Here is a 22,237-nt window from a genome sequence, read left to right as displayed (position 1 = left end):
AAGACAGATAACAGCACCTAGAATTCCAATCACCCAGACCCAGATTCCTAGATACCAGCATTAACACCACAGTAACAGCCAGGACAATGTCTCCACTAGAGTCCAGCAATCCTACCACAGCAGGTCCTGAGAAATGCAAGACTGAACTCAAGCAAGGACTTCAAAATAGCCTTCATGAATATGATAGAGATCCTTAGAGAGGAAATGAATAAATTCATTGGTGAAATCTTTAAAAACACACAAAAAATCAGTGGAATGAAAGAAGAAAAAGAGTTTAAGACATAAAAGTAGAAATAAAAGCATTAAAGAAAACCCAAACCAGGGGAATACTGAAAATGAAAAACTTAGAAACTCAAACAAGAATCTCAGAAGCAAGCCTCACCAACAGAATACTGAGATAGAAGGGAGAATCTCCGGCATTGAAGACAAGATAGAAGAAATTAATAACTTGACCAAAGAAGATGTCAAATCTTTAAAAAAAAAAAAAAAAAAAAAAAAAAAAAAAAAAAAAAAAAGCTAGGCACAAAACATCCAGGAAATCTTTTCAAAAAAATCATAGCAGAAAAACTTTTTTTTTCAAGACAGGGTTTCTCTGTATAGCCCTGGCTGTCCTGGAACTCACTCTGTAGACCAGAAAAACTTTCTAACCTAAATAAGAAGATGCCTATCAAGGTACAAGAAGCATAGAGAACACCGATTAGATTGGAACAGAAAGGAAAGTGCCCATGACAGATAATAATCAATACACCAAACATATAGAAGAAAGAAAGAATATTAAAGCTGCAAGAGGAAAAGACTAATTAACAAAGGTAAACATATTAAAATAACATCTGGCATTTTAACTCTAAGAGACCATAAATACCAGCCCAGACTATGCTAATCAGGAAAACTTTCAATTACAATAGGATAAAGAAAATCTTCATGATAAAACCAAATCTAAGCAGTATCTATCTACAAATCCAGCACTACAGAAGGTGCTAGAAGGAAAACTTCAACCTGAAGAGATTAACCACACCCAATAAAACACAGGAACAAATAATCCCAGACCATCAAATCAATAGTGGGGAGGGAATCCACACTGGAATAACATAATAACAAGAATCAACAAACACTGTTCATTGATAACTCTCAACATCAATGATCTCAATTCTTCAATAAAAAAAGACATGGACTAACAGATTAGACACAAAAATGGCATCCATTTTTCTGCTACATCCAAGAAATACTCTGTAATGTCAAAGATAAACATCTCAGAATAAAAGGAATAAAAGGATAGAAAAAGATATTCCAACCAAATGTACCCAGGATGCAAGGTAGTATGGCCATTTTAATATCTGACGAAATAGACTTTAAACCAAAACTGATCAGAAGAGATGGGAAAGGATGGTACACACTCATAAATGGGAAAAGTCTTCCCAAAAGACATTGGGGTTCTTACCATCTATGGAACAAATGCGGGCGTATTCAAGTTAGCAAAATTAGCACCACTACAGCATGAATCTCACACTGACCCTCACACAGTGAGAGAGGTGACTTCACTACCCTACTCTCACCAATAAACTGATCTCCCAGACAAAAACTAATAGAGAATTGCTGGAGTTAACCGATGTTGTAAACCAAATGGACCTAGCAGATATCTACAGAACATTTCACACAAACACAAAAGAATGTAGCTTCTTCTCAGCAGATCACAGAACTTTCTCCAAAATTATCACATACTTGGACATAAAGCAAGCCTCAACAGATACATGAAAATTGAAATAACATCCTGTATCCCATCTGGCCACATGGATTAAAGCTGGATATCAACAACAACAGAAACAACTGAAGCCTACAAACCCAGATGCTCTTAGTATCAATACTAAATTAAAAAAAAAAAGGGGTCAAGATAGGAAAATTCAGTTCTAGAACTGAATGAAAATGAATACATAACATATACCACACCATACACAAGCTCACAGGACACAGTGACATGCTAAGGTGAAAGCCCATAGCACTAGTGACTACCTAAAAAAAAGGCGGGGGGGGGGGGGAGATCTCATACTAGTAACTGAACAGCACACCTGAAAGCTCTAAAACAAAAAGAAGCAAGCACGCTCCCAAAAAGTAGATGGTAGGGAATAAACCGAAGGCCGAAGTCAATAAAATAGAAACAGAGAGAACAATACAAAGAATCGATAAAACAAAGAATTGGTTCTTTGAGAAAAAAAAAAAAGATTAACAAGCCCTTATCCAAATTAACTAAAACATAGAGATACAAGATCCAAATTAACAAAACTAGAGAAGAAACTGGAGACATAACAAAGGACACCAAAACAAATCCAGAGAGTCGTGAGCACCTACTTTAAAAGCTCCACACTCCACCAAGCTGGAAATCTGGAAGAAATGGATGTTCTCAATATATACCCACCTAAAAGCTGAATCAAGATCAGATAAGCTATAACTCCTAGTGAATGAAATAAAAGCAGTTATTAACTGTCTCTCAATTCCTAAAAAGCTCAGGGTCAGATAGTTTTAGCACAGAATTCTACCAGACTTTCAAAAGATAATAAATACCAATACCAATACTCCTCAAATTATTTCACAAAATGGAAACAGAAGGAACATTTCTATAGATTTCAATGTAATACCCATCAAAATTCCAAATTTTTGGAATTTGGAACACAGTTCCTCACAGATCTTAAAAGAAAAAAAATTAAACTTTATATAGAAACACACACACACACACACACACACACACACAATCAGGATAGCTGAAACACTCCTGAATGTTTAAAAATAAAACAAAATCCAAAAAAAAAGTAAAAACAAACTAACCAACCAAACAAAAAAATCATCAGGATGGTATCACAATCTCTGGTCTCAAGTTGTACTACAGAACTATAGTAATAAAAACAGGATGGTTTGGGCACAAAAACAGACACATTGCTCAATGGAATAGAATTGGAGAAGATACTAAAAGGCACAAGGATCTCCCATGCTCATAGATTAAATTAGTAGGATTAATATAGTAAAATTGACTCATTTAATACAATTCCCATAAAAATTTCAACACAATTCTTCACAGATCTTTGATTTGTTTATTTCGAGACAGGGTTTCTCTGTATAGCCTTGGCTGTCCTGGAACTCACTCTGTAGACCAGGCTGGCCTCAAACTCAGAAATCCGCCTGCCTCTGCCTCCCAGAGTGCTGGGATCACAGGCGTGGGCCCGGTCTTCACAGAGCTTGTAAGAAAAATTTTCAGCTTCAGATGGAAACACACACACACACACACTAAACCCAGGACAGCTAACACAATCTAGAATAATAAAAGAACTGCACGAGGCATCAGTGTCGCAAGAGGCACCACTGTCCCTCATTTCAAGCTGTATTACAAAGATATAGTAATAAAAGCAATGTGGTTGGCATAAAAATAGACATGCTGACCAATGGAATTAAGTCAAAGACCCAGACATAAATCTACACACTTAAGTACACCTGATTTTTTTTTTATATAGAAGCCAGAAATACACAATGGAAAAAAGAAAGTATCTTCAACAAATGGTGGTGGTCTAAACGGATATCTGCATGCAGAAGAATGTAAATAGACCCATATTTTTCACCCTGCACAAAATTCAAGTTTAAGTGGATCAAAGACCTTAACATAGACACATTGAACCTGATAGAAGAGAAAATGGGGAATAACCTTGAACACGTTGGCACAGGAGACAATTTCCTGAACAGAACACCAATAGCATAGGCATTAATAAATTGGAATGCTTTTGTATGACAAAGGACACTGTAATTCAGATAAAATGGCGGTCTACAAAATGGGAAAAGATTTTCACCAACTACACATTCAATAGAGATCTAATATAAAAAATGTAAAAAGAACTAAAAAAAAAGAAGAAGAAGAAAATTAGATATCAAGAAAACACGTAACCTAATTAAAATAAGGTATAGTTCTAAACAGAAAGTCCTTAAAAGAGGAATCTCAAATGGCTGAGAAACACTTAAAGAACCGCCCACCTCCTTAGGTATCAGGGCAACGCCAATCATAACTGCCAAGAACAACAAAAACAAGAGCAGCTCATGCCGGCCATTCCTGGTGGGAGCGCTAATGTACACAGCCACTGTGGAAATCACTGTCAAAGTTCCTCGGGAAGCTGGGAAATTATCCACCTCAAGATCTAACTATACCACTCACACACTCATACACACTCACAGTCACATGACATGCACACACTCATACACACATGCACACACTCTCACACACATGCACACACTCATACACACTCACATTCACATGACACGCACATACTCATTCACACATGCACATACTCTCACACACATGCACACACCCATACACACATGCACACACCCATACACACATGCACACACTCATACACACTCACATTCACATGACACGCACACACTCATTCACACATGCACACACTCTCACACACTCATTCACACATGCACACACTCTCACACACATGCACACTCATTCACACATGCACACACTCATACCAATATGCACACACTCTCACACACATGCACACTCTCTCTCTCTCTCACACACACACACACGCGCACACACACATACTCAAATACACATGCACACACACACATGCACACACTCATACACATTCTCACACACACACTCACACATAGCTGCTGTTTCGCTCAACCGTGTGCAATAATGCCTCATCACCTTGTTTCTGGTTGATGTCTGACGCATTAATGGGTGAATGAGTGAACTGTCCACACTCAGGCTCAGTGTGTAACCTTGCTCAAGCCAGTGAGACCCGGGCTGTATAACTAAATTCTACTAAGTCAGATTTCTCTCCTAATATCTTGAATGAATATGATGAGACTTCTGAAGAGTGTGACAGAAATTCAAAGGGACAAACCCTAACACTTGTCACTGTTTCCTCACCTGCTGGGATGCAGCCTTGGCCACACCCACATTCGCGGGGTCTCCACAAGCAGCATTCTCGGGAGCTTGCCTGGCACCTGTAAGAAGAGGAAACACATGGAAAGGCTGTGTTTCCTCTTATGGGCACCAATCAAAAGAGGAAGGCACAGCAGGGTGGTGATGTGGGTAGACCAGCAAACAACAGAGGCCGACACGTGATTGCAGTCAGATGCCCTCTGCACTGCACGCAGGTCTGCCCCTGCACAAACCGCGGAATCCCCCTCCCCCGCAGGTCTGCCCCTGCACAGACTGAGGAGCCCCCTCCCCCGCAGGTCTGCCCCTGCACAGACTGAGGAGCCCCCTCCCCCGCAGGTCTGCCCCTGCGCAGACTGAGGAGGCCCCCTCCCTCACAGATCTGCCAGTGAACAAGCAGAGGACCCCGCCCCCACCCCACCCCCAGGCCTTTGGCCAGAGCTGAGCTGTGGAAAGTTCCCCAGTCTGTAGAGCTCCTTTCAAACTGAGGACTGAGTGTTTCTTTAAGCCTTTCTGAGGCTAAAGCTGGCTTTTTCTAATGCCAGAAGCCCTCTAAGGTATACAGGGCTGGTAATGATCACGACGTTCTGCCAACTGTGGATGCTTCAGAACATGAAGATGGGCAAAGGGACCCTTTGGGGACACTGTCGGGCTTGGTGATTTCTGTTCATTTTTGCACAGTGCACAGAATGATGGGAGAACACTACCTAATATGTGGTACTTTTCAAGAAACAATCAGCCTACCGTGTTATAAAAGACTACACGAAGCCGGGCGGTGGTGGCGCATGCCTTTAATCCCAGCACTTGGGAGGCAGAGGCAGGCAGATTTCTGACTTCAAGGCCAGCCTGGTCTACAGAGTGAGTCCAGGACAGCCAGGGCTACACAGAGAAACCCTGTCTCAAAAAAAAAAAAAAAAAAAAGAGACTACATGAAATACTAAGGGCTGGAGAGATGGCTCAGCAGTTAAGAGCACTGACTGTTCTTCCAGAGTTATTGAGTTCAATTCCCAGCACCCACATGGTGCCTCACAATCACCTGTAACGGGATCCGATGCCCTCTTCTAGTGGGTCTGAAGACAGTGTACTCACATATATACAATAATTATTTTTAAAAGGGGGTGGAAGAAAGGATAACAAAATAGATATGAAATTTTTTTTGAAAAACATTATTTTCCCCCCATGGAAGTTTTCAGTTTTCCCTCCAGTTTTAGACCTAAAACTGACAAGGTTCAGGAGTCCAAAGGCATAGGATTTAGCCAGGTCTGGACATATGCCTTTAACCTGGCATTCAGAGACGGAGGCCAGCAGTTCTCTGTGAGTTTAAAGCCAGCCTGGTGTACATAGTGAGTTCTAGGCCAGCCGGCATCTTAACATCTGTCAGCTGTAGTGACGTCTCTCTCACTGGAGATGGCCATAGAGAAGTGCTTTGTCTTCAGAGCCACGCGGACCTGCCTGATCCGCCTGTCTGGCTGATTCCCTGGACTCCTCGTGGACCGGGGCTAACAGTTCCGTTATTCTGACCTGATCCGCTCAGCCTTATGTGTTCTCTCTCTCCCCCCTGCTCATCAGACCGGACTGAATCAGTTTGTCAGGTGGCAAGATTTAAGGCCTATGACAATACATTGTGACTTTTATTCCGCTGGCTTTCCTAGTTTGTAGGCCCCACTGAGGGGCTTGCTTGCTTAGACGCTGCCCTGGAGACCGACCACCGGTCGCCATCGTACCTGGCATGGCGGAGGCTGCTCGTGCTTCCTCCTCGTTCTCACAGAGAGGTTTGCAGTCAAGGTCACCAGAAGCCATGTGCAAAGTGTCTGATCCAGAATCTGCCAAGGGGAAAGGGCTGACAGCAGGAGAACTACGCAAAGGAAGCATTTGACTGGGCCTCTCTCGTTTGCACACACCTTAGCAGCTGGTGGCTGCCAAACCCCGGGCCTGATTTGTAATGAGAACTCCGATTTCCTCTCTCCCGCAGGTACTCACCACTTGATGTCACAGTACTCTCCGAGGATGAAGTGTGTTCAGATGATGGCTGTGTGAGATAATCCCTGACAAAAGGACACAAGAAATACCTTCAGCATTTACTGCAAATAACTCCCTTAAAACCCAGCTGAAAACACACCCAAGTTCATAAGCGTAGCAGACCTGAGCTGTGTCGGACTCTCCAAGTACAAGTGGTCAACACCATTCTCCTGCAGGGAACAAGGAGACAGGTGGCCAGGGATCTGACAGTGACCATCCCAGAAAGGTAGATTTAGGCAAGCATCCCCAACAGTGTTAAATGAGCCACTATTTACTCAGCTCTGCCTGAGGTTTTGAGAAAGGAACCTAATAGGGAATCCTAAACACATTTTCTCACAGCTGTTCTCACAAACAATACTCACCTTAAAGAAAACCTGACACATCTGTGAGCAAAACAAATTCTTTTTGTTGGTGGTAGTGGGTTTTTTGTTGTTGTTGTTGTTGTTTGATTTCTTTTTTGTTTTTTGTTTTGTTTTGTTTTGTTTTTTTACAAGACAGGGTTTTTCTGTATATCCCTGACTGTCCTGGAACTCACTCTGTAGACCAGACTGGCCTTGAAATCTGCCTGCCTCTGCCTCCCAAGTGCTGGGATTAAAGGTGTGTGCTACCACTGCTCAGTTGGCAAAACAAATTGTAAACTCAAAGAGCAGAGAGTTTCTGTCACAAAGAGACCATGTTCTCTTTACACAGGTGTACCACTGGAACACTATTTATGAGATTGTTACTCAGTGTAACAATTGTAACTTTGGGCCGATTGTTACTCATTGTCCAACTTGGGACCCAAAATGGCCTAGGTTTCCTAGGGGATAAATCATACAGTTTAGACACTCTGTACAGCAGGCATCTGAAAGATTACATCCACGTCAGCACCCGTGGCTCCATTCAAAGGGAATGCTGCTGAACTACCAGGGCAAGTTTTTCAAAGTTTCATTGAACCCTTAAATTTATAGTAAGGATTATCGATGAGAGAGGAACAGATGTGCTGCCCCAGGATTTGTGCACACACTCACTCTCTTTCAAAACACAAAGGCGGGTGTCAGTGTGGTGCTTCCTTAAACTGTGGGTTCTTCCTGTCAGCTTCCTCTGGTCGCTATGTGTTTAGGGAGGGAAACTGAATTCAAAATTGCGCTCATGCCGGCATATCTGAAGCCCATTCAGACAACATGAAATGGGAACACCCGGAACTACATACAGATGTGCATAAAGTGCGTGATCCGCTGGACAGATGATTGCTAAAGGCCACAGCCAGTGGCAGGCTTCTACAGAAGGATGCTGTTGTCAAGAAAACACTGACAGCGTCCCAGAGGGCTGCAGTTTAGCGAGGGCTTGGGTTTTTGTGTGTGTTGTTTGGTTGTTTGGTTGTTATCGTCTTATCTCAGTGCTGGATTTCACAGTTCTGAACAGCAGAGACCCTTGGTCAGGCCAGGCGAGGGCTCCGTCGGTGAGCTGCTTTCTGTCTGGCAGTCTACGCCTATTTAATTTGCTAAAGTCTACACAGAACACTGTAGGCAACATGGATATACCGTCTTAGTTCCCTGAACCGGATACAGAGGGCTTCTGTTAGGGGTGGAGTATATGAGAGATCGAGGCCAGACGAGAAAGTCCACCCAGAGTCTGAGAGAGACAGCCAGGCTTTCTGAGCCACAGTGAAGTAAATACGGCGTCTTCTCCATTGCAGATCAGCTTTAAGCATGCATTGACTTGGGCTCTTGGGAAAGAAAGCCTTCTCAACTAGTTAGACGTATAAAGGTCTACATATAAGCGTGGGCTGGTGAGAGGGCTCAGCCGGTAAGGGAGCTTGCAGCTTTTGCTGAGGACCAGAGTTTGGTTCCTAGCACTCATGTGTTGGCTCAGTACAACCTGTAAGTTCATCTTCCAGGGGATCGGACACTCCCTTTTCCAGCCCCTGCCAGCACCTGCATGTACGTGTGCATTCATTTACATGGACACATGGACATAAACTATTTTAAAAATGAAATATTAATTTTTCATGTGTTCTCCTCAAATACTAAAATTTTTTTTAAAAGCTCAAACTTGAAAAATAAGGTTCTGTGTCACTACTTAAGTGTCTATTAAATTTCCTCACAACTCTTATTTATTTTTGTTTTTGCATTTCAGACTGTGTGGTTGACAGCTGTAGCTATCTACACACACTGATATGTTTTGTTTAATGCACCAAGCCCGGGGCCATCATCACACGTTGGAAAGCGCTGCTCTGTATACAGGAAGCTAAATGGTGCCAGCCCTATCTCTGTACCATTTAAATACATCGTGATTACATTTTTACTTATATACAGTATGTATATGAAAGGATCTATAAACTGGAGAAGTTTAAGTATTGCTCCATTCCATTGACTATCATAGTTTATAAAAATCAAGAATTGTGGGGCCTATCGTGACTGTCCCGAGAGATCCAACAAACAGCTGAAAGAGTCAAATGCAGATATTTACACCCAACCAATGGACAGAAGCTGCTGAACCCTGTGATTGAATTAGGGAAAAGCTGGAAGAAGCTGAGGAGGAGGGCCACCCCGTAGGAGGACCAGCAGTCTCAACTAACCCGGACCCCAAGATCTTTCAGACAATGGACCACCAACCATGCAACATACACCAGCTGATATGAGGCGCCCAACACATATACCGCAGAGGACTGTTGGGTCTGGGCTCAGTCAGAGAAGATGCACCTAACGCTCAAGAGACTGGAGGCCCCAGGCAGTGAGGAGTTCTGTGGGGTGGGGGCATCCTTGTGGAGATGGGGGTTGGGGAGGGGAAGTCGAGGAGAGGAGGTATGGGATGTAGAACAGTCAGAGGGTGGACTGGGAGGGGGATAAAATCTGGAGTGTAAAAGAAGATGAAATAAAATTTAAAAAAGAGTCGGGCGGTAGTGGCGCACGCCTTTAATCCCAACACTTGGGAGGCACAGGCAGGAGGATTTTTGAGTTTGAGGCCAGCCTGGTCTATAGAGTGAGTTCCAGGACAGTCAGGGCTACACAGAGAAACCCTGTCTTGAAAAAAACCAAATAGATACATAAATACATAAAATAAATAAAATATTTTACATAATAAAAAACAAGAATTGATTTCTCTAAAAAAAAACATTTACAATCCTTTCACATAGTCCATGTCAGCATTGATTAGCTGCAGTGATAACGCCAGCCACTGTCACCTTAATGATTACACTTGAACTTAGAAGAGTGTTTATGCTTCATTAAACAGGTTCACAGAAAGGGTACAAAAGGAACACATTTTTTTCCAAGCCTTCTATTTTAAAGTCTAATTGCCCCCAGTTAAAGCCCAAACACAACTGCAGCAAACAAGTATGACTTTCTCTATCATGTCACAGACAGGTAGCATCTGTGGGGTGCCCTGCAGCAAGCCTTCCACACGCCTGTCACCTGAGACAGCATTTGCACAGTAGAAAGCTCCCACCTCATGATCTGATCCATGCTCAGAAGTGTTTCACAAATACTGGATTCTTACTGATTGCACAAATGTACAGTGCGGTCTGAGAGAAACCTCACAAACTGAGTTTCCTATCACCCTAAAGAGTTTCCCGAGAAGCAGTCAGATTTAACTCTTGTCATGAATCTTTATAAACCCAAACCACCAGGGAACGACACAGCAGAACTCAACCCTAACCTGTCGTAAGTGTGGCCCAGCAACGTATTTACCCACCGTATGAGAATAACCAGAGTAAAGGGGTTGGACTTTTGTTCCTCAAATTCCATTTCAGGTTTGAGGTTGTAGTATAGGAGAGTTGGGGAGAAGGCCTTAACTGCCACCACCAACCTTGTGACCTGGAGAAGCTGAGAGAGAGCAAGTCTCTTGAACATAGTTTAAAAGCAAATAAAGCCAAGAAATAAATCAAGCAGGTGGGAGACTGACTTACCTGTGGCAGTCCGACTCACTCCACGAAGTGAACACCACAAGGAAGACAGTGTCTGTCTCTCAGGCAGTCCATTCAAATAGAGACCTGACCCCATTTACATAAAAGCCCTTGCTCTTGTGAGCAAGAGTTAACACAGGGTGGGGTTGTCAAGGTATGGAACAAAGTGACAGTCTCCTATGGGCTGGGCCAGCAAACACAGGTGCACACACACATTCATGCACACACACATTCATGCACACATGTACACCACACACACACACACACACACACAGTATTTCAATGTGCACAAAGACAGGATTTTAGGGATTGGTGAGCCTGGGTTGCCATCTAAGATGTTTGTTCTCAATTAAATGCTGCCTTAACCACAGTCTTTGCAAATGGAAATTCTTCCTCTGATCAACAGGTGCTGCCAATATAATTTTACTACCGGACGAGTTTAGACAGCTAATGCTAGTCAAATTAACAAGACAAAAAAAAAATATGTAGCCAGAGTTTATACAGACCTCAAACTGGACTCTGTGCCCATTTAAATGCTCTGAAGAGAGGAACAGTGTTCTACTGAACTGGGACAGAAACAGAACTAAATTTCCTTATTTTCTTTCCCCCTTTTGATTTGTAACCAAAAGCACACCGCACCCTGGAAGCTGCAGACACACCCAGCACTGAGAGGTTCATTTGGAACCAGTTATCTGTCAGTCTTGTATTTGGCAATGTTACTTATTCTCCAGGGTTATTAATGCTGTGACTACACACAGCCTGAGAAGACAGGACAGACAATGCCCAGAAAATCCCTGAGACAGTATTCTATCGATTCCCTGCTTTGCCCCAGTGACTCTGCTCTCCTGGTGACACTCTGTCTCACACAGAAACGAGTTAGGACATGAAGGAGAATCGAAGGGAGAAAACAAATTATGGACTTTTAAAGTAAAACTGCAGATTTTCATCTCCTAATCCTTTGCTCTTTGGGGGGGAGCCTTTAAACCAAATGCCCTTGACCATTCTGACTCTGGGTCAAGCCACAGACATTATTTGTGAGCATTTGATGTGAAGCCAAGCTGGGATTGGAGAGAGATGGCTCAAGAGTTAAGAGCACTGGCTGCTCTTGCTTAGGACCTGAGTCCAGTTCCCAGAACCTATGTTGGGTATCACACAGCTGCTCGGAACTCAGATCCAGAGGATGTGAGACTGGCTGCTAACTCCTGCTAGTGCTCACGTACATAGTGTGTTACACAAGAGCACACACACACACACACACACAGAGGGGGAGAGGGAGAGGGATAGGAGAGGGAGAGGGGGAGGGAGAGGAGAAGGAGAGGGGGAGGGAGAGGAGAAGGAGAGGGGGAGGGAGAGGAGAGGGAGAGGGAGAGAGAGAGGAGAGGGAGAGGGAGAGGAGAGGGAGAGGGAAAGGGAGAGGGAGGGAGAGAGGAAGAGGGAGAGGGAGGGGGAGAGGAAGAGGGAGAGGGGGAGGGAGAGGGAGAGGAAGAGAAAGATCTTGAGTCTTGAAGTTGGAGAGACTGCTCAGTGGTTAACAGCACTGGCTGTTCTTGCAGAAGACCTAGGGTACAATTCCTAGGACCCACATGGTAGCTCATAGCTGTCTGTAATTCCAGTCCCAGGGGATCCAATGCTGTCTTTGGGATCAAATGTATGTTCCACATACATACATGCAGGTAAAGCAGCCATACACATAAAACAAATTTTTAAACTCTTTAATATAACCAAAAACTTTATATATACTGCCAAGTATCTCTGTAGGATCATATCAGAGACTAAGGAGGAAGGGAGCATCAGTTTTAGTCTGTCTTGTTTTGAGGCAGGCTCTTACCTCATAGACCAGGCTGGCCTCAGACTCTATCCTCCCTCCCCGATGCTGCCTCCTGAGTGCTGATTCACAGAACTCTCTAATTGGAGGACGCTGAGGGGAGAAACAGTATCTAGCATGCATGGAGGTCTGCAAAGCACTTGGTGGTTAGGCCAGTGGAGGAAGCAATGCTGAGGAGAATCCATTGTCCCAGAGAAATCTCTGTGACTTGAGAGGACCCTGGGGAAATGGACACCGCTGTGGAGGGAACAGCAGTGCTGGACTCTGTGCTCCTAAGCACTGTCCCCAGCACCGCTGGGCCATCTCCCCGTCCCGGAAGGTGGACGGTTATTATTTTCACATCATGCAGCTCAGGCTGTACCACCAGGGCATCCTCTGAGAGCCCTGGGGGGTGAGGTGGAGATGCTGGGAAGAGGCTCCGCGAGAAGAAAGGCCTCCCTGCTCATCAGCAGGTGGAGCAGAGGAATGCAGAAGCCACCGTCTTCCCTCCATGTGGACCTACGTGGCTTGCTTCCAGGAGCCCGTAGGCAGGGGCTGGGCTATACAGACACGCATGCGCAGGTGCATATGGAATGTACCTAAAGGAATGTGCTTGCATGTATGTCCTTAGCTGCGCAAAAAGCCTCGCAAAGGCGCACTTCTTCACAGGAACGCAAATTCAGAAGGGGGAAACCCTGACCCCTGCGCATGTACACTAGGTTACCAATCCGCGGAGAGACTGATGCCTTTCAAGTTCTGATTAAAGGACAGACTGCCCATCTAACCCTGTCCACCAAGCTTACCGCCAGGATCGAAAATAAGGATCTGGGGCCGGCAAGATAGCTCAGCAGATAAAGGTGCTTGCTGCCAAGCCGAGAGCCTGCCGACAGCCCTGGGGCTACACGGTGGAAGGAGAGAACGGACTCCTGGAAGCTGTGATGACTTCTACACACTTGCCATGGCAGGAGCGTGCCCAGAGCTGCCCGCACGCACACAGAGACTGATAAACACATACGACAATGACTTCAGTGTGCCCAGAAAGGGAGAACGCATCACTAGAGCCTTGAGTCTGGTGGTTTGGTGCATACTCACAATCCCAGTACTCACAGGCTGAGGCAGGAGATCCAAGGTCTTTGGATAGTCTAGGCTACACAGTGAGCTCCAGGCAGCATGAATTATGGGAGTCTTTCAAAAATTATCTAGTTAGAACCAGCAAGATGGTTCCATGAACAAGAAGCTCACTGCCCAGCCTCCTGACCTGAGTTTCATCTTCGGGATCCGCCTAGAAGGAGGGGAGAACTGATTCCTGCAAACTGACCTCTGACCTCTGACTTCCACTCCTGGGCTGTGATACATGCACCCCCCCCCCCGCACCCCCCCACACCCCCGGGCAAAATGTTTCAAAATCTAATTAATTTCAATTTTAAGAGTCACTGGTGTCTCTAAAGGGGGTGGGAAGAGTCAGAAAGGAAGGCACTTCTGCCACTGATAGATTTTTCTGGAGAATGCCTAAGGTAACCCAGGAAACCTGACCTCACACCCCAATCTTTAGAAGTCTCTGCTACGAGAAGTGGAGACTTTCGAGCACCAACATCTTGTTACCACAGAAAGCTCTTGTGGAACAGTTGGCTTTTGAAACTGGCCTTGAGAACCAAAAAGAATTTTGACACATGGTGGGGGAACGCCCAGACAGGCGTGTATGATTTATAGTGACGTGTGCCCTGCTTGGTCTGGCTGAGCTACAGAGATAACACACGGGTGCTGAAGGTAGGAACCAGGTGTGGCGGGTGTCCGACGAGCTGGGGCAGGTGAGCAGCTCTTCAGAAGGAGCAGAGGTGGACAGATACCTGTGGCGGAAAGCCAGGGGTTGGGGAGAGGCCAGCATCCTTGTGAACTCTGGTGAACATGGATTATGGGTTCTGCTCATGTTTATCCTGTACTTATTTTAATCCATGTTCTCCTGTTCTCATTATTCATGAGAACACTCAGAGTCAGAGCTCACCAGGAAATGCTCAGGGGTGGGTGGCAAGAGAAGCGGGGCTTTCTTTTGGGGATGTGTTGAGAGGACAAGGCGGGGGAGAGGTGGGGATGGCAGTCTTAGGCTGTAGAGCGTGTTTGGAGAACAGAAACCTGCGGTGACAATATGGAGAACCGGTAGATGAGGCTACTGTACAGCTGACAGAGTAAGGCAGCTTCCTGGGGTTGTAAGGAGGTGGCAGGGGACCCAGACATTTCTTCCAGCAGCATGCTAGAGATGCTTCTGCTGCGACTCTGGGGCATCTGCTCCTGCATGGATGTCAGGAGCACAGACAAAACAACTCAGCCACAGACCCCACTGATCGGAGGACCAGCTCCAGTCAGATGCACAAGGTGGTCCGTCTCTTAGGCATCGGACCACCAGTGACCACAGCGAAGGAGGCATCTAAACTTGGTGTCTAAGAGGGGTGTTGAAAGGTCCTTTGAGGCTATAGGAATCTGAATTTGAACCCTGAGTTTGCTACTTACTAGTTGAGCCATCTTGGATGAATGATTTAACTCCCTCAATGCCAGGGGCCAATGCAGAGGCCACACCCACTCTGGCAGGAGGAGAGGGCTAAGGAGGCTTGTGGAAATGTTTCTCCCCCCGACCGTGTCTGATGCTCAATGCATGCTGCTGCTTCCCTGTTCGTTTTGTGAAATTGGTGCCAGATAAAGAGGAAATTACTAACAACCAAACATCCTGTGAGCGGCTGGGGCCAACTTCCTGTATTAGAACTTTAGAAGAAAGCTAAGTAACAGCAAAGGAGGACTCATGTCCCTTTTATTTCCTGTCCTTAGTTCCTCGGTGAGGTGGGTACCAATGACTAGAAACCATATATGAGTAATTACATATAAAAGCTATACATAATTACGTCAGAAATTACAGATGTATAAGAACCTGGTGCATGTACGTAGCAGGAAGGATGAGAAGAGTTCATAAACATAAGCACAGAAGGGATAACTTGTTTTAAAGTGAGAGGGTGATCTCAGGAGGCATATTTTCATTGAAAATAGATAATGGCCAGCAGGAACATGCAAAGATGACGGACGCCATTATTCATAAGAGGAACGCAAATCCAAACCCACGAGGGTCTCACTTTGCATTTTCTGAGCTGGCTGCAGAGAAGGAGTGTCGGTGAGGAGGTAGAGAAATTAAAATCCTCAGCGGCTGACAGTGGCAAAGTCAAAGAGAAGAGGCTGTGGGTCCTTCTGTAGCTTGTCAGGACAGCAAACAGGAGCAGATTGATGGTCTCCTAGGAATGGGCTATGTGGAGAGAGGTCTAGATGGGTGTATGGGACTGGGACGGGGATGTGATTGAGGTGTGCCAAGGCTATGACAGTTCTCAAATCTGTTCGGTTGAGAGTTTTATGATGGATGGTCATCCTGAACACCAAGGAAGGAATGTCTGTCTGACCTGGAGGCGCTCCCTAGGACCTGATAAGTCTGTAATGATACTGACACTTTAGGGGAGGCTACCACTAGCACCTGCCTCTGGCAACGCGCTCTCTTTGTCAGGAAGCCAATGCCTTGGAGATTATCTAGCCCCATCTCAAGTCCTAGGAAGTCATTGCCATCTGAGATTTATTACAGCCATTAGCAAATTTAAATACAAAAACAAGACACAGCACAGAGTTCACCACTTAACCCATCTCTCCCTTTACTCATTTAGCCCATAAACTCGTTTCTATTTTTATTTTAGATTTGTTTATGTGTGTGGGTCTTTTTCCTGCATGCCTGTGTGTGAACCACGTGATGCAGGGCCCAGGAGGCCAGAACAGTGTCTCAGTTTCCCTGGAACTGGAGTTAGGGGTGGTCCTCAGGTGGGTGCTGGGAATTGAGGCCAGGTCCTTTGTGAGAGTGTTCAGTGCTCTTAACCACTGAGCCAACTTCCCAGCCGGTCACCCAGATTTATACTCTGCGTGGAATAGAAAGCCCCTAAATGACTGAATTTTAACTTCCTAGCTTCAAAGTTAGATGTTTCTTATGTATACGAGTGAGTCCTACGATATCCCATAATATTCCTTATAAGGAAGGGGAGGAAGGAGGAACAGCCCCCACAGGGTCAGAACACAGTGGGACTGAGAACAAGACAGATCTCTGTTCATACTCACATCTGTACTCTGGTCCTCGTTCATTCTGGTACAGTCTAGAAGCTCCGTTTCCAAGACGGAGCCTTCTGTGGGGAGTGGGCACCTGGCAATGGAGGTAGAAAGAGTGGCTTCCTGCAAAAATTAGCAGGGTTCCCAGTCCCCCTCCTCAGACCAGCCAATTTCTTATCAAGCAGGAAGAGAGTCCTATTTCCTCCAGAGAGAAGTTACTCAGGACAGAGAAGCCAACCAGAAATGAAAATGCGACATTTGCAATTCAAAGTCTTGGTTCCTCGACTCAGGAGCAGAGGGACTCTCACTGGGGTGGGGTGGGGGTGGGGTTAGCCCTGCCAACTTCACCGATCGATCAATCGATCAATCAATCGATCATCATCACTTTCTAAAAACCAGGCTTTTGGCTTTAAAGGGCAGGTGAGGACTAAGGTGTAGGGCGTCTGGACCGTGTCCTAGACTCATCGGAGTTAACTTAGCAGTAAAAATGTAGTGTGCTCCTCAGAGCCGTCTTGTGAAATTAAAAAAAAACAATGCCTGCATCCTAAACTGTGGATCTTCAGAAAGCGGGAGAAGCTCCACCAAAATCAGCAAAGAAGTAACAATGACAATAAAATACAGCCCGTTAGCAGACAGGCACACCCTCGGAGGAGGTGGCGGCCCTGGCCTCACTTACTGGGACCCTCTGGTCACGTCCAAAGCCCCATCTTGTGTTTTCTGCGCTGGGGGGTCTTTTACACAGAGCATGGGCTGAGTTTCTGGCACATGAGACAGGTGTCAGTTCCAGCCTTAGATTGCTGCGAGGCCGCAAGACACAGGGCATCTGTGGCAGGAAAGAATGAGAGCAGAGGTGAGCTTCCGATGCCAATTATCTTCAATCATCCTAAAGACTAAACATTTCTCACTTAAGAGATTGGTTGCACCACGTCTGAAAAAGTAAAAACCAATCCAATTCTATTAACATTGTATTCTAGAACCCCTAGACGCCTAGCTACATGGAGGTAGAAATATCCACTGTTTATTAAAAACAAACAACAAAACCAAACCCCACAAACTGAGGTGCAGGTACCAGAGGACAGAAACCCTTGTCCGCTGAACCACTCGCAGCCCTGCGATGCATGGCCAGCAGACAATGCTCAACAGTGGGGTTTTCAGGACCGGAGCTGTATCAGAACACAGCCATGGCCATTCAGGACAGGACAGGCTGTGGCTGACTGTGTGTTTCAGCAGGGGCGCTGAAGAGTTGCTATGGAGACGGAGGGGCTAGAAGAGCCTCAGGCATGTGGTACCCAGCCTTCCAGAGCAATTTTGCAGTCTCCTCAGGAGAAAAGCTGTTTTCTCTGTGATCAGAAACCACCAAGTGTTGCAGGAAACGGGCTTTGGAGAGAAACCATTCCTTTTGGGAGTTGTTGCATTTCAGGGCACAGAAGATGCCACATTTAATTTTTTTTAAATGCAGCTTTTCTATCCATCACAATATTTTGATGTATACCCCTGTTTTGCCTCTTGCAGGTTGTGTGGTAGTAGGTAAATAACACCTCCACTCAGGGCCCTAATTCACTTGTATGTAAAGGGATACATGATCTCAGGCAAATTATGTTTGATAGTCTTCTGCTTCTCCCTCTGTCAAGTGAGAACTACAGGCAGGAGACACAGTTCTTAAGCACACCTGCTGCTCTTCAGGAGCCCCTCCCTCGGCTTGGTTCCCAGCACCCTGTGGCTCACAATCTTCTATAAGTCCAGTTCTGGTGATCTGACGCTTTCTTCTGGTCTCTGTGGGCAATGGACACACGTGGTGTCCATTTACACACTTTTTCAGGCAAAACAATCACACACATAAAATAAGATAGAATAATCTAAAAATATTTCTCAATGAAAAATAAAATGGGCCAGGAGCAGCTGAGGGGTAGCGTGTCCTTCAGGCACACTCTGTCCCCAACCCCACAATGGCAGATCCTGTCCCCAGCCCACAACGGCAGATCCAGCAAATGAGGATTATACTGGCATCCTCCACATCAGACTGTGCAGAGAAACAATAAAGTTAACTGAGGGCTGAGGGCACAGGATGCAGCCTCAATTCCACCGTGAGGGTGGTGTTCAGCTGAGAGTTTTCCCGGATAAACAAACACAGGCAGGGTTGATGGTGGCTGGCCCCCAGCCATTCACAGGACTCCTTCTCTGACCTTTGGTCTGGCTTTACAGAACAGCCACCAGGTCCCAGCCTCCACCGATTTCTCCTCATTCTTACTAACCCCTCATAACCCGCATAAGCACGGACTCCACAGAGGCCGCAGCTAGCATGTTCCTCCTTCTTGTTTGAGTGCTGGTTTTGCTTTTCCCACTCCACCCACCGGAATCCTTACACACACAAACACACATACACACACATATACACACACACACACACCACACACCAAAGCCGTCTCCCTTTTCTGCCTGGCTCATTTCTTCCATCTTCTATGGAATATTTTCTGAATTTAGGTCCTATTATTTTAGGATTTATTCTCAATGTATAAAGGTACCTGGTATAGAATGGATCTTCTGGTTTAAATCAATTGAATCCATAGACAAATATCCAATAGATCTCCCTGGTCAGATTCATTGTTATTAATTATTGTCTCTTTGCAGGAAGCCCTCCCCACCTATGTGTGGGCTGCAGGGAAGGGAGCGTCCACACTTACCCAGCAGGGGTGTACGCTGGAACGCGTGTTTCCGGGTCAGGGGTACCTGATGTCTGCTTCCTTCTTGCGTCTGCTGTGGTTTGTGGCAGGGCTGCTTCTGAATAGAAAAACCAGTGTTATTAGCTGTCTAAAGGAAAGTTCCACCCCATAGTTCTCAAGATAATTCCTTCAGCTTAAAAAAAGGCCCACTGGGGAGGAATGGGGCAAATGAACATGAAGGCAGAGGAGCAGAGATGGGGCGGGTCTGCAGGCGTTTGGAGGGCTGTGACCCTGGCCAAATATATTGTATGAAATTCTCAATTTAAAAAAATGTAGTTCTTAAAACAAGGAGGAAACAGGTGTTAGAGAGCAGAGGACACGGTTTTTGGTTTCCAGCAGGAGCCAGCGCGGTGACTCAGCCGTTTACACTCCTGAGCCTGAGGATCCAGCACTCTCCTCTGCCTTCTGTGGGCAGTGCTCACGACGTAGTACACAGGCATATTTGCAGGCAAAACATCCACACACGTAAAACAAAAATAAACACATAAAATTTCAAAGAAAAAAGTAGCCAGGATGTGACAGGTCCCTGAGTGAGGCTGTCACAGAGCAAAGCTTCTCCCAAACAAACCCAAGTTCTCATTCAAGCCTGCCCTGGAGGTGGAGGCTGAGAGTCAGGATTCCCAGGAGGCAGGCAGGAGCATCCAAGTTCAAGACTTGCCAGAGCCACAAAGTGGGTGTAGGGCAAACCTGGGCAACGTAGTACCACCCTGTCTCAAAGTAGAAAGTTAAAAAGCCGGAGATATGGTTCAGGCACAGCCTTTGCCAGCACCCATGAGGTTCCAAGGTTCCGTCCCAAGCACCTACAAACAAAACCAGGGAGAACAGCCCTGGACAGCAGTTAACAGGATGTTCACACATCACCAAGTCCTCACAGCTCACACCAAAATAAAAACAAGGTTGGGGCAGGGGACAGGAGCGAGGGGCAGGGGACAGGAGTGAAGAGCAGGGGGCAGGAGCGAGGGGGGACAGGAGTGAGGGGCAGGGACAGGAGGGACAGGAGCGAGGGGCAGGGGACAGGAGCGAGGGGCAGGGGACAGGAGTGAGGGGCAGGGGACAGGAGTGAGGGGCAGAGGACAGGAGTGAGGGGCAGGGGACAGGAGCGAGGGGCAGGGGACAGGAGTGAGGGGCAGGGGACAGGAGTGAGGGGCAGGGGACAGGAGCGAGGGGCAGGGGACAGGAGCGAGGGGCAGGGGGCAGGAGTGAGGGGCAGGGGGCAGGAGTGAGGGGCAGGGGACAGGAGTGAGGGGCAAGGGACAGGAGTGAGGGGCAGGGGACAGGAGTGAGGGGCAGGGGACAGGAGTGAGGGGCAGGGGGCAGGAGTGAGGGGCAGGGGACAGGAGCGAGGGGCAGGGGACAGGAGCGAGGGGCAGGGGACAGGAGCGAGGGGCAGGGGACAGGAGCGAGGGGCAGGGGACAGGAGCGAGGGGCAGGGGACAGGAGCGAGGGGCAGGGGACAGGAGCGAGGGGCAGGGGACAGGAGCGAGGGGCAGGGGACAGGAGCGAGGGGCAGGGGACAGGAGTGAGGGGCAGGGGACAGGAGCGAGGGGCAGGGGACAGGAGTGAGGGGCAGGGGACAGGAGTGAGGGGCAGGGGACAGGAGTGAGGGGCAGGGGACAGGAGCGAGGGGCAGGGGGCAGGAGCGAGGGGCAGGGGACAGGAGCGAGGGGCAGGGGACAGGAGCGAGGGGCAGGGGACAGGAGCGAGGGGCAGGGGACAGGAGCGAGGGGCAGGGGACAGGAGCGAGGGGCAGGGGACAGGAGTGAGGGGCAGGGGACAGGAGTGAGGGGCAGGGGACAGGAGTGAGGGGCAGGGGACAGGAGCGAGGGGCAGGGGACAGGAGTGAGGGGCAGGGGACAGGAGTGAGGGGCAGGGGACAGGAGTGAGGGGCAGGGGACAGGAGCGAGGGGCAGGGGACAGGAGTGAGGGGCAGGGGACAGGAGTGAGGGGCAGGGGACAGGAGCGAGGGGCAGGGGACAGTTATCCTCTTCTTCATGGTACTGAGGTTAAAAAGGTAGACTTCTACCGCTTACACTAGATGGTATAGTGACTGAGGAGGAGGTGGAGGTGGATGAGGAGATGAGGAGACAAGGAAGAGGAGGAGGAACAGGAGGAAGAGGAGGTGGAGGAGGAGGAACAGGAGGAGGACAAGGAGGAGAAAGAAGAGGAGAAGGAGAAGGATAGGAAGAAGAGGAGGAAGAGGAAGAAGAGGAGAGGAGGAGGAAGAGCAAAAGGAAGAGGAGGAGAAGCATCCAAAGGGTCTGGTAATCTTTTTGTAGGGAAGTAGTATCAGCCTTCTCATACATATTGAGTGAATTTTTAAATCATCATCATCATCATCATCATTATTATTTGGTATATGGCTGCGTTGCCTGCCTTTGCGTCTATGCACCATGGGAGTGCAGTACCTGAGGAGGCCAGAAGAGGGTAATGGACCCATGGGAGTATAGTTGTGAATGGCTATGTGGGCACAGGGACTCCAGGTCCTCTGGAAGGACGGCCAGCGCTCCTGAAGACCCCCTGAGTCATGTCTCTAGTTCATGCCCATTCTTTCTTTTCTGTGTAGTTTGGGGGAGGGGTGTTCTGACACAGCATCTCACTGTATAGCCCTGGCTGGCCTAAAATGCATCACATAAATCAGGCTGTCCATAGACTCACAGGGATCAGCCTGCTTCTGCCCCTGAATTCTGGGATTAAAGAGGTGCAGTTACCATGTCTGGTTTCAATTACATTTTGTTTTTGCTGTAATAGCCAAGTCACGG

The 22,237-nt window shown here is 46.9% G+C and overlaps 1 protein-coding gene across 9 annotated transcripts in view; it reads right to left on the bottom strand.

Annotated features, from left to right (window-relative positions):
• Irag2 (inositol 1,4,5-triphosphate receptor associated 2) overlaps positions 1-22,237 on the bottom strand; it is a 54,840-nt gene that overhangs the window by 20,287 nt on the left and 12,316 nt on the right. For 3 of the 9 annotated variants that reach the window (XM_052175253.1, XM_052175259.1, XM_052175251.1), the window contains exons 3-10: positions 19,440-19,536; positions 17,435-17,581; positions 16,771-16,852; positions 7,073-7,152; positions 6,911-6,975; positions 6,655-6,753; positions 4,919-4,995; positions 2,344-2,376 (exon numbers count right to left, since the gene is read on the bottom strand). In XM_052175253.1, coding sequence (XP_052031213.1) covers positions 2,344-2,376; positions 4,919-4,995; positions 6,655-6,753; positions 6,911-6,975; positions 7,073-7,152; positions 16,771-16,852; positions 17,435-17,505 — 507 coding nt within the window. In that variant the 5' untranslated portion in view covers positions 17,506-17,581; positions 19,440-19,536. Of the gene's footprint in view, positions 1-2,343; positions 2,377-4,918; positions 4,996-6,654; positions 6,754-6,910; positions 6,976-7,072; positions 7,153-16,770; positions 16,853-17,434; positions 17,582-19,439; positions 19,537-22,237 lie in introns of those variants that run through there. The other 6 variants (XM_052175254.1, XM_052175256.1, XM_052175255.1 and 3 more) reach the window with 5 other exon arrangements.

Source organism: Apodemus sylvaticus, chromosome 2, assembly GCF_947179515.1.
Source record: "Apodemus sylvaticus chromosome 2, mApoSyl1.1, whole genome shotgun sequence".
NCBI lineage: Eukaryota > Metazoa > Chordata > Mammalia > Rodentia > Muridae > Apodemus > Apodemus sylvaticus.
The sequence above is the reverse complement of the archived record's forward strand: the minus strand, read 5'-3'. Positions and strand labels throughout refer to the sequence as shown.